Source organism: Halichoerus grypus, chromosome 6 (assembly GCF_964656455.1).
Source record: "Halichoerus grypus chromosome 6, mHalGry1.hap1.1, whole genome shotgun sequence".
NCBI classification, from domain to species: Eukaryota; Metazoa; Chordata; class Mammalia; order Carnivora; family Phocidae; genus Halichoerus; species Halichoerus grypus.
The window spans coordinates 115581135-115593536 of NC_135717.1; the positions used below are offsets into that span (position 1 = coordinate 115581135).

A 12402-nucleotide genomic window follows, 5' to 3' on the forward strand; every position below is an offset into this window, starting at 1 on the left:
GTACCTGCATGAGGACAAACTTGTCTGTGTTGGAGAAGAGAACCACAGTATTTTGCATGGTGTCGTCATCGTCGTCTTCTTCCTCTTTGCTGGGGGAGCTATCGATATCAGCAACCTTACAGGCAGAGAGTTGTGGCAAGTGAGGCAGCTAAATCTGCCCCCGCTAAGCTGCTTTCCTCTTTGGTGTTGGGGGAAGGAGGCGTGAACCCCTGGCTAGGATGAAGGCCAGGAGCCAGCACTAAGAAGCAGAAGAACACCCCAGCTCCCAAACTGGGCCTCAGCCCGACAGCAGAGATTTCAGAGAAGCCTGGGGGCCAGGTGGACAGAAGGAGCACAGACATAGCTGGACAGGCCCTAGGCTAGCAGGCAGGTAGGTGAGCGTGCAGGGGACTGGCAGGATTTAAAGGGTGCTTAATCTTGAAGGGGCCAGCTGAAGCATGTTTGGGAAATGGGAAGCCTCTCCTTACTACCAGAGTCTCAATGGAAGAAGTAGTTGATTTTAGCCGGGCCCGTCCTCTCCCACGTCCTCCATGTGCTCCTCCACGTGGCCGGCGTCTTCCTGGGAAACTACTACTGCGACCCTGAGTGAGGGAAGAGGATGGTTACAGCGGCAAGTCGGGAGCTTGTGATCCTGCAGTGTGCTGGGCCCGCGCGCTTGGGGGCGGGGAGAGAAGAAACGAATGGACAGAGCATGAGAGGGGATAAGGCCCAGGAGTCCCAGTCAGGGCAGGGCAAAAGCCAAGCTCTCAGACAGCAATAGGTAGGTAGCTCCCGCTCAAACCATTCCCGTCCCAAGGAGAAAGAGTGGCCAACATGGCACAAGGAGAAACACGCTGGCTAGAGAGACCTGAATTTCTAGTCCTCGCTCTCCTACTGAGTAACCACGAACCCGGGCAATTCACTTCCCCCTCTATGCATCAGAGTTCCCCTTAGAGAAGTAAGAGGATGAACCGAAAGATCTCTGAGAGGCTAGGATTCAATAAGCCAGGTGGGAAGCTATCAGGGACACGGGACTACACCCCCGACAGTGGCATCACGTTGACCACAACCAGTGGCCGGACAGCCTCTCACCTGTTTGATGCGGGAACGAGCTGGGGAGCTGCGCCGCCTCCCCTTGTCCCCCTCGGCTTTGCCTCCGCCAATAGCTGTCCCAGCATCACACAGTAGCGAGTCGTCAGTCTCTGGCAGCGAGTCAGTACAGAGCCGCAGGGAGCCCTCATCTCGGGCTGGACTAACGTCTGTAGATACCCCCAGCTCCATGGACAAGGAGCCGCCCCCCTCGGGGTCGGGAGAGCCTAGCAGGGGCTCTGAGCCAGGAAAACTGGCACTGGCATCGCCCTGGCTCAGATTAGAGATCTCATTAACGATGTCGGATTTGATGAGAGCGGGTGGGGTAGGGGCCACTGGTACACGTAGCCCCTCTTGCTCTTCACAGGGTGAACCCTGCCCTGCCTGCTTGCCTTCTGGGCCATAGACCTCCATAGGGGTCACAGGGGCCAGCTCCTCGGGGTCCAGGAGCACAGGGGAACCCTTAAGTTCACCAGCCAAACTGCCAGGGGTCTGTCCAGCCTCTGCCTGTGAACCAGGAGTGTCAGTCCCATCCAGAGGGGCTGTGTCTTCCCCCAGACCAGAGAAGTCATCCAGAGCTGGGGCAGGGCTGGGTGCAGGGCAGGAAAGGTTCCCCATGGGGGAGGGGAGAGGACTAGTAGGGCTGGGTTCCAAGGCTGGACACTCAGGTTCTGGGACTTTCTCAGTCTCCATCTCATGCGGCTCAGCCTCATCTGAGACCTCCACTGCCTTCTCCATGGGACTCAGCGGGGAGGGAATGGACAGTGGCAGAGCAGGAAGAGAGCACTGGGAAGGAGGGGAGTTTTGGGGAGGCAGGGAATGCTGGAGGAGTGGAGAACACCGAGAGGGAAGGGGCTCCATCAGGATGGGAGAGGCTGGGCCCATTGGGGAGCCTGGAGATGGGGGGAGGATCATAGGGGGTACAGGCTCAGGGTCAGTGCAGTTAGCTTCTGGTGGAGGGCTGATGGGCGTCTCAAGGATGGGGGCAGCCAACGGCGACTCAGGGTCACTGTCCCCTTTGGCACCAAAGGGGTACTCCAACTCCCCCAAAGGAGACAGAGCCGGCGGGGCCACAGCCGTGATAATGGGTGAGAGCGGAGGAGGAAGAGGATCTGGAGAGAGAGAGAAAAAGGGAGGCTCTTAGATTAGATGTGCCATAAAGGATTAAGACTGTCCCAGATAAGAGGGTATTAACATCCCCTTACCTGGTGGCATCAGCTGAGGTGACAAGGATGGCTCCCCGGATGGCGACAACGGCAACTCCTCAGGTAGAGGGGACAGAGGTGGTTCCCCAGGCTCAGACAGGGCCGGCTCTCCAAGCAAGGGAGATAGAGGTGGCTCCCCAGGTGGGAGGAACAAGGGCAACTCCTCAGGTGCAGGGCATAGGCCTGGCTCCTCAGGGGGCTCTTCAGGTCGAGGGGACAGGCGCGGCTCCTCAGGTCGAGGGGACAGGCGCGGCTCCTCAGGTCGAGGGGACAGGCGCGGCTCCTCAGGCCGGGGGGACAGGCGCGGCTCCTCAGGCCGGGGGGACAGGCGCGGCTCCTCAGGCCGGGGGGACAGGCGCGGCTCCTCAGGCCGGGGGGACAGGCGCGGCTCCTCAGGCCGGGGGGACAGACAGGGCTCCTCAGGTCCAGGGGACAGGTGCAGCTCCTCGGGGGCAGGGGACAGGCATGGCTTCTCAGGCCGGGGGGACAGACGCGGCTCCTCAAGCCAAGGGGATAGACGCAGCTCCTCAGGTGCGGGGGACAGGCATGGTTCCTCAAGTGCAGGGGACAGGTGCGGCTCCTCAGGCCGAGGGGACAGGCGCGGCTCCTCAGGCCGAGGGGACAGGCGCAGCTCTTCAGGCCGAGGGGACAGGCACAGCTCCTCAGGCCGGGGGCTGAGACGTGGCTCCTCAGGCAGTGGCAACAGGGATGACTCCTCTAGCGGTAGGGTCACGAGTAAGTCCTCCGGTGGTGGAGAAGCCGGTGAGTCTTCAGGTGGCGGGGAAGTGGGTGAGTCCTCAGGCGGTGGGAATAGGCGTGAAGCCTCAGGTGGTGGGGACGTGGGAGATTCCTCGGGCGGTGGGGACAGGGGAGATTCCTCAGGCGGTGGGGACAGGCGTGACACCTCAGGCAGGGGGGACAGGCGTGATACCTCAGGCGGGGGGGACATAGGTGAGTCTTCAGGTGGTGGGGACATGGGCGAGTCCTCGGGTGGTGGGGACAGACGTGATGCCTCAGGTGGTGGGGAGAGGGGAGACTCCTCTGGTGGAGGGGACAGAGGCGATTCTTCAAATGGTGGGAACAGACGGGATGCCTCAGGTGGTGGAGACATAGGTGACTCTTCAGGTGGAGGAGACATGGGTGACTCCTCAGGTGGTGGAGACAGGCGAGATGCTTCAGGTGGTGGGGAAGTGGGCAACTCCTCAGGTGGGGGGGAAAGGGGAGACTCTTCAAACGGTGGGGATAGGGGTGACGCTTCAGGCGGTGGAGAGAGGGGTGTCTCAAGTGGGGGAGATGGGGGTGACTCCTGTGGTGGAGAGAATGGTGACTCCTCCAGTGGAGAAAAAGGTGATGACTCAGGTGGAGGAGACAGAGGAGACTCCTCAGGCGGTGGAGAGAGGGGTGATTCCTCCGGTGGCGGGGACAGGCGCGATGCCTCAGGTGGTGGGGATGTGGGCGATTCCTCAGGTGGTGGGGACAGGGGCGACTCCTCAGGTGGAGGCAGCAGTGGCATCTCCTCATTTAGGGGGACCTCCAACCGGGGCTCAAGCTGGGCCCCTGCTCTCCCTGCAGACATAACACACTATGCTCCCACCTAGCCCAGCTCTACTTCATAGAGTAGGCGAAGCAGACACTGTCCCTTGACACAGAACAGACAGGAATTATTTTCAGGGACCCTCAAACCCCACTCACCTAGTGGTTTGGCTTCACATTGCAGGGGCCCCGGTTCCTTGGGTTGCATAGAGGTCACGTGCCCACCCTTTGGCTGCCCTTGGCATGCAACGTATAGAGCTTCGGGCTCATCAGTGGGGGTATCGCCAGGCTCTGGGGGTGAGAACCTGCAGAGGGTACAGGGGAGCAGGCACCGTGGCTCTCGTCATCTACCAACTCCTAGAGAGCACACTGGGGCAGGGCGGGAAGACTACGGATCATACTGCCCACCTTGGCGCTCTCCTCTCAGTCAACTTGCTTTCACATGTCCCCTGCGGGTCTCAGTACTTCCAAACCCCCCCTCCCCATCTCTTCCAGTCCACACGACTTACCGGCTACAGACAGGGGGATGCTGCTCAGCAACAGAACTGACGAGCTGTCCTCCCTGGGCTTTGTGACAGCGGTGACACAGAGAGTAGTTTTCAAACCACTCAGAGTTGGGATTCAGCTCTGCTGAGCCTGCCCCACAGGCCCGGCATACCCGGCATGCCTAGGGGAAGGAAGCGGGCAAAAAGAGGCACTGGTCAGAGAGCAGCCTGGAGGAGAGCGCAGGACTCCGCACCACAGAGAAACAAGAGGTTGCAGGAGGGCAGAATTAGGGAGAGGAAGGCCGAATCGGGGGATCTTCACCTTGCACTTCCAAGAGTGAGCGGGCAGTTCCTCCATTGGTGGTTTTAGGCAGAAGGTATGGTATCCTTTGTCACACGTCTCACAGACCAACATCTTAGAGTCATTCCCAGGTTTCCTGTAGGGACATGGGGCACATAACAGGGTCCTTCCTCCCCTCATTTTCAACCCTAAGCCCTGCTTCACTTCACCTAAGGCTTCTCTCCTGCCCCCCTCTTCTTACCTGCAGGCTTGGCACACTTTGCATTCTGGGCACTGCCAGCCAGCACGCTTGCGGGCGGTAAGAGCGGTGTCCAGGCAGGCCCCGTGATAGTGATGCCCGCAACTGGTGCAGAAGAACAGGTCACACAATTCCCCGGGCCCCTCACATACGGCACAACGAGCCTCCTCTACAGTGGGAAGAGACAGAGGACGCGGGTCAGCTATGGATTCCCTGCAGGACTCAGCACAGCGCTCTCCACATAACAGGCATTCCAGAGGACACAGAATGAACAAGCAACAAAGAGTCGAGTATCTGCCTAATACACGCCAGGCACTCTTCTAGGCACTGCGGACGCCACGGTAAGCGGGACAGGCAAGAAGTCCCCGTGCTCCTAGGTTCGCCCCTATTTCCGTGGGGCACACAGACGGCGCTGTGCAGAGCACGAAGCCCCGGGGGCACACCTGGCCCCTCATCTGCCCTAGGGCCAGAGGGCAGGACTTCTTACCCAGATGTGCAGCCCCCTCACTGTGCTCCGGGCATAGCAGCTGCAGTGTTTTCATGGATAGGAAGGAACCGCTGGCAGTCGCGCAGGGGAAGTGGTAAAGCCGCGCACATCCGGGGGAGCGGCAAGGGATGGAGGCACCGAGCCGGGTGCAGTGGGAGCAGCGCTGCCGGGGTGCAGACAAAGTGTCAGTGCCCGCCACTCTCTCCCGAGCAACCGGTCTCCCCGCTGCCCTGCTCAGCCTAGCCCGGCCCGCTCTGCCCTCTGCCTGGGCAGCCCCGCGGCCCCAGCCCCACCTGTGAGATTCCTGAGAAGATGGCCTTGTCCACACCACATAGCTCTGGGCCCTCCTGCCCCCACACGCCCGCCGACCACGCAGCGCACCAGTGGTGAGCCCAGCAGGACCCTTCACAATGGAGAGGGGTAAACAGAAAGGACAGAGTTAGCAAACCAATAACCACTGGCTCAGGACCGCTCAGCCCATCCCCCCCTTCCTGTCCAAGTCAGCCACCCCACCTCCCCTCACTTACCTCCGGGTTCTCCTAGGTGGGCGGGTGTCAGGCCCTCGGGGAAGCCAATCTGTGACAGGTCCTCACTGGGCAGCGCTGCCTCGTTGGGCCCTGGGCTCCCCCCAGGGGACACCACTGGACACTGGGGCCAGTCAAATGGCAACTCAAAGCGCCGTAGTTCCCGCTGCCCATGTAGACTGGGCTCCCCGCAGTTACAGAGAGCACAACGCCGCACTGGACCCCCACTGTGGACATATAAGCATCAGCACCATGCCGGGCCCTGGCCCAAAGGCAACCCTAACATCCCCATGATTTGGCATGCCTATGATTCCCAAACACTCAGCTTCCTAAATCTTCCTCCTTGAAAGCTGAGACTCTCAAATCAAATCTCTGTATGCCTTTATATCCTCATTTCCCCAAACTAGTTACCTGCAGTCCTGGGGAGGCTCCTGAAGCCTAGGACCTCCAGAACTGGGCACAGAGACCTCCCCCACATGTGGGTTGGGAAGGTCTGGCTCAGTGGTGCCTGACTCCTCAGAGGCTGCAGGTCCATCAGCTGAATGAACAGACAGAGAAGCATACATCAGCCATCATCCTCTATATGATACTAGTCCACTCATCAGACCCATGAGATTAACCAAAACCCTTGGTAGATCACAGTGATGGCAATTTGCCTTTTGTTCCAAAGAACAAAGTCCTTCAATTACCTGTTTATTAGGCAGACTTAGCTCCTGTCCTTGTGTCAGGGCCCGAAACCTAAGGTTGCCTAGGAAGGGCAGAAGGCTGCCAGCAAACCCAGAATTTGCCCTACTCACCTGCCGGTTCTGAATCTTTATCCTCACCAGGCGGCTTCTGGCTGTCCATCCCTCTCTCCGACTGGGCAGGGCCCTCTCGGGGAGACCTGTCGGGAGCCAAAAAGAAAGATCTATATGTCTAGTAAGTTTCCCCAACTAAACACTTTTCCCAGAATCCTAGAAGGAAAACAGCTATTCCTAACTAGACTTTACAGAAAACCAAGAAAAGCCATACCTACAAACTCCTGTTCTAATAACAAGGGAAGTCTTTCTCCCTAACCCTTATCCCACTGCCTACTTCTTCCCCAGATAAACACATACCATATTCTCCCACTCTGGATTCTCAGGGGATCCACTCCCCTTTCCCCCTTCCTACCTCCTGCATAAGAGTTCCCAGGGCAATAGCATCCAACTAGAAGCATATCCAATCTATATCTAGTACCACCCTTTGCCTCATGTCTGAGCTCTTGGCTCCTGGTGGGCCCAATTCCCTGGCCTTTTTCTTCGGATCTCAAGTCAGCTACCATCCTAGAGGTATGTCAGTGCCAACCCAAGGGTAGCCATAAGCCAAGAAGTCTGAGTCCAGTCAAAATCCCTCTCCCAGAGACAGAGTCTGAGGTCTTGCAGGATGGAGAATACATCACTGAAACTAAAGCCCAGCTATGGATGGATCCCTCCCACTTCCACGGGTTTCAACCAGGAGATCCCAATCACAACAGAAGAAACTCCCCAATTTCCCCCCACTGCCCATCCAAATCCAGCTCAGACCCCTGCTGTGACTGAGCTCAGGATCTCACCCAGCCTGAAGGCCTCAGGTCGTTGCCCTTAGCAACGCCAACTGCCCTTCCTCCTCAGATGTCCTTAGTAGTTAACAGAAGTGGGCCTTAAGAGTTACTGAGCATGTGTAGCCAGGCTTGAGGCTAGGCATGCTGGGAGTTGTAGTCTCAGGAAGCACACTACCACTTGGAGGAGTTCTAAACCGGGGAGGACACAGCAGAGCAGAGTAGCTTCCTTCCTCTTCCGTCAAGCAGGGTTTCCACACACACTATGGGGGTGGGGGGTAACGGTCCCCTCTTCTACAATATGCCTGCCTATACCAGAGCCAAATGAAACACACTAAAGTTATACCTAAGAAGGTATGCCCACCCTTTGGGCATATTTTCCTAAACCCCAGAAGGAACTAATAAGCACAGTACAAAAAAGAGAGAAGTGAAGAGTTACAGAGGTGAGGAAGAAGAAAGACATCTTTTAGAAGAAGGGAATAAAGGGATAGCTGCGAGCTGCTCTTAATGGGAAGGGTAGGAGTGTAAGCAGAGAAAAGAGTGCAGAGTGTTCCCAAGGATTGGGGGTGGGGGCACGGGAAGGGGGAAATCCCTAAAACGACTCTAAATAAAATTTGAGAAATTTATCTCTCCCACCTTTTCCACTCCTCTTACTTAACCAGAGGGTCCACACCAACCTTAGTAAAGACAAGCGTCTCTTCCCAAACCAAATACCCCAGTGGTCAACCACTGGGGCTGAGTAACTGGGGCAGATGAGATGGGGGAACCCTCAAAGGGGCCCAGGATGGGTAAATCAATTACCTAAGAACCACAATTATCAGTCCTTTTCCTCTGAGCTTACACTCCATTTCCAGAGACTGGCAACACACCTTCTGTGACATGTCACAGGAAAAGAAATTTTGTTTTACTTTTTTCCCCTCACACTATCAGAATCTGCTAGATTGGGAAAGATACAATGTTACCTCCATTCCCAAGTCATCTCTTTCCCAAACCTGTCACACAACCACACCTGAAAGGAAAGTAGGAAGGTCATCTGGCCAGCCCACAGAAAAGTTGCTCTGGGACTTCAAGGGGCCCTTAGAAGCCACTGTTGGGAAGCAGGGGTTCGAAGTCAGGGCCCCAGCCAGGCCCCTTTTCCTATTCAGTCATTCAAGGCCTGACCACACCCAGAGACTTCAAAGTTGCCTAAATACGTGTACCTTACTGTACCTTACCACTACATGCCCCCAAAGATCCTCCACCAGCTCTGCTCTCACAGTTAAGGCCAAAGGAGTCACAAACAGTAAGAAATAAAAAGCAACAGTGATAATACAGGAGGTGGGAGGAGGACTGCCTCACACAAGGCCAGAGGGACAAATTCCTCTGCCCTCCCCCGAGCGCAGCCCTCTCAAGCTGGTGGGGCTGGCACTGCTCAGGGAGGTACAGAAACCACCTTCGTCCAGCCTTGGAAGACAGAGTACCAACATCCTCCAAAGCCAGAGCCTCACTCACGGGGCCATGGAAGATAGATCAAGCAGCAAAGAGTGTCCTCCAAGCTGTACCAAAAAGAATCTAGGGGTACCTCCAAGAAGCCTGAGCTCCATTTCTCTACCCTGCAGTCTAGCACCTGCACCCCAATGCTGAGTCCCAGTTGCCAGGCCCCTGAACGGATCAAAACAAATGAAGACCACAGGTTCCCCCTGTCCCATCTTTCACAGCCAGAAACCACACACACACACACACACACACACACACACACAAACACACACCCCAAGGGTTTTTTTTCCCTGGATCTAAATTGGGTTAATACCTAGCTAGGCTTCCTCTGGGGAACTAGAGATCCCACAGAAGTACAGATCTAGGGAGTAAAACGGTGCTGGCTTCCCTTAGTCCTGGGCCTAAGAGGCCCAAAACAGCAAGGAAGAGGACATGGATTCAACTCAACCCACTCTCCCCCCCCCTGCCTCCATCCCAGATCAATAGCTTTAACTCCATTTTCCCAGCCAAAGGGGAAATGGAGGCTTGGAGAGGTGAAAGGCTGAACAGGCCCTTGAGTGAACAGCTCTTCTGTAGGACTCAGGACTTCCTGGTTCCCAGCCTGAGAATCAAACCACACCTCTCCCCACCCCCATTTTGGGCCGGCCCTCCAGGAAGAATCCAAATGGCAACACTGGCCCTGTCGACCCTCCTGACTGTCTCTGGGTCATCCTGGGGTTAACCACAGCTAACAAGAAGAGGTCCCTCCCAAGGAAGTTCTTTGGGGCCAGACAACAGGAGGGACGCTCCTGAGGAGGCAAGGGTTGAGAGATGGGTGACAGCTAGCCTCACTCCACCACCCCTATAGCACCTCTCACCTCAGGGTTACCACCCAGAAGTCTTTCAAGAGCAAAATCCCTATTTTCTCCTTTCCAAGACCAGGCCCAAAGGGAGCTAGCCTATGTATGTTGGAGGGGGTGGAGTGAGGGAGCAAAACACACCAGCCAAATCCCTGCTGGGCAGCATGACAGCTGTGAGAGGGGCTGTCCCAGCCCAGGGCCCAGAGGCATGAGGCTCATGCTGCACCCTTCGTACACTCACATACACACCCCTTCTTCCCCCAACACCTCCTGCCAGGGTTGGAAACACAGGCTTCAGCAGAAACAGCTCTGATCAGGTCATTTCTCCTCCAAAGAGAGACAGGCCACCCTATTCTGCAGGCTTGGGACAGGATCAGAGAACCAGTTAACATTCCCTGATTGAAAAGGGTTGGAGAGGTCTGGGAGGGGCCTGTGGGATTGGCCAGGGACTTATGGGCAACCAGCTCTCCACACCAGGCCCAGGGAAAGCGGGAGACAAAAGCCATTTTTTGCAGCCCACATTCGCAGGGAGCAAATCTCAACGGCCTCCTCTATAATCCCCTAGAGATTATGTCCATCCCCAGAGGAGGGGAGGCAAAGCAGGCTAAGACAGCACTAGGCCTCGCTGGGGTCACTTTGCCAGGCAGGGGCAGTTTAAAGTTGAACAGCAAGGCCAGAGCTGCCCCCAGCCCCGCCTCCTTCTTGCCCTAGCCACCCCCTTCATCACACTAGTCAATTTCCACACACTCTCCCCTTTGCACAGTGAAATAAGGCCTGGTGAAGGACCTAGGGTTCCTGGAGTCTCCCAGAGACTGCTTCTGGGTGCCCGGATGGGCAAGAACAACCTTAAAGTCCAACCTGGCATTAAGTCTGACCTGGCAGGGGCACTCTATCCTCCCTCCCAAAGTTGTTCTGTTCCCAAGGCCCACAAGGAACCCTGAGGGAGAAGCAGCCAACTGGGATTGGTGCTGGCATCAGGGCCTGGGTCCTAGTTTAGCAGAGCTTCCCCCCAACACAAAAATAAACAGGCAGAAAGGCGATCTGGCCAGGTTCCCAAACTCCCGTGGTTCCCTGAACCCCTAGTCTTTAAAGAGGCACACCCCAGACACCAGGCCTCAGTTCTGCCCCAGCGACTGGCTCAGGTTCCCTTGACAGACCCTGCCAAAGGAACCCTCCTCAGCTCTGGCACCCCTTTCTCCAACCTAAAGGCCAGCTCCGGCCAAGATAGTCCATCTGGCTATGCCCCCAGTCCAACCCTTTCTGGGCCCTGGCTGGGCAGACTTCACTCACCTCTTCACAGGGCGATCCAGAAATCCTCATCCGAGAACATGGCCAGAGCCCGGGCCGCTCCCCGACCTCCAACCGCCAGAGCGATCACAGCCGCCCCCCGCACGGGGGGGCTTAGGGGGGCCAAGAACGGTAAATCCAGGTCGGAGTGGACACCCTCCTCCCCCCCAAAAAAAGCAAGAAGCCAAAGAAGGGTTCTCTGCCTCGGGTTCCAGCAGTTTAGGTTTCCATGGACAGCCCCAGGGCGGCGAATCCCGAGCGGACACAAAGAGAGCACCGGTGGCTTTGATCTTGGGCGAGCAGGCTCCGCATCCGCGTCGCCGGGCGGCCTCTCAGTCCTAGGGCCGGGCCAGCGCCCCGGCCGCCCGCGCCGGGCTCGGGCGGAACGTCGAGGCTCTCCAGATGGAACGTCGAGGCGCCTCCCCAGTAGCCCGGAAGGAATGCCGCGCCGCCCCGCGCCGGGCCCGGATGGAACGTGAGACCCTCGCTGGAGCGCCGAGCCCCTCTCCCCGCCCGGGCCGGCGCCCCGGGGCCGCGCGAGCTACGGCGACGCGGAGCCGGCGGGGCCGCGGGGCTGAACCTGACACACACCCAACGCCGGGCTCCTCGACCCCGAGCGCTCGCCCTCTGAGGCTTCGAGCCCCCCACCTTCTGCTCCCCCCCCCCCGGGGAAGGGAGGAAGGTAGGTGGGCGAGGAAGAGGAAGGGGCGGGCGGTGCGAGCCCTCTGCCCGCTCCCCTCCGGCCGCTCCAGGCCCGGCGCTCGCCTCCCTTCCCCTCTGGCCTCGGGAGCTGCCCCGCCCCCGGCCTGGCCGGCTCTGATCGGCGGCACCCCTTCGACCCCCGGCTGGCTGTGATCGCGGGGGGCCTAGAGGTGCATGGCCCAACCCCGGCTCCCGGCACCGGGGGGTCAGGAAACTGAGCGGAAAGTGGGGAACGAGGCAGCCATTTGCAACCGGAGAGGAAAGTAGTGCAGCGCGGCGCCGCTCCGCCTCCCCCCCTCCGCCTCCTGTTCGGCCGGTAGGGTGGTTCCTGCGAAGGGGCTATTTCCTGGCCCAAGATCTCGGCAGCGGTCGTGGAGATTCGGGAAGCCTCCGGCGCGAGATCCGGGGGGGCCTTTTGCCTGGGGAACCCCACTCTAGAAGCGGAGAAAGGAGAAGACGCGGCCCTATTTTGTGTTGGAGCGGAGCGGCGGAGGGATACGGCCCTCTCGGAGGAAAGGTTGTGACTCTGCAGTTCTACGCACACGCTGCGGGATCCCTCCGCCTCGGGTTAACCCCGACTGCGCCGGGCCGGCCACTGTGCAGACACGTGGGAATGAAGCCCCCCTCCTCTGCGCCCCGGCCCTGGACCTGCCTCCTTCACCGCCCGGCTGGTGAAACTAGGACTCGGGCCACTTTCTA

The 12402-nt window shown here is 58.3% G+C and overlaps 1 protein-coding gene across 9 annotated transcripts in view; it reads right to left on the reverse strand.

Annotated features, from left to right (window-relative positions):
- The window catches only part of KMT2D (lysine methyltransferase 2D), a 39987-nt gene extending 27788 nt beyond the window's left edge, over positions 1-12199 (reverse strand). For 8 of the 9 annotated variants that reach the window (XM_078075950.1, XM_078075943.1, XM_078075945.1 and 5 more), the window contains exons 1-14: positions 11005-12199; positions 6639-6724; positions 6253-6379; positions 5845-6068; positions 5611-5720; positions 5318-5480; positions 4834-4999; positions 4614-4728; positions 4316-4473; positions 3966-4111; positions 2274-3839; positions 1072-2180; positions 468-581; positions 5-115 (exon numbers count right to left, since the gene is read on the reverse strand). In XM_078075950.1, coding sequence (XP_077932076.1) covers positions 5-115; positions 468-581; positions 1072-2180; positions 2274-3839; positions 3966-4111; positions 4316-4473; positions 4614-4728; positions 4834-4999; positions 5318-5480; positions 5611-5720; positions 5845-6068; positions 6253-6379; positions 6639-6687 — 4158 coding nt within the window. In that variant the 5' untranslated portion in view covers positions 6688-6724; positions 11005-12199. The remainder of the gene's footprint in view (positions 1-4; positions 116-467; positions 582-1071; positions 2181-2273; positions 3840-3965; positions 4112-4315; positions 4474-4613; positions 4729-4833; positions 5000-5317; positions 5481-5610; positions 5721-5844; positions 6069-6252; positions 6380-6638; positions 6725-11004) is intronic. The other variant, XM_078075942.1, reaches the window with a different exon arrangement.
- Between the last annotated feature and the right edge of the window lie 203 nt (positions 12200-12402).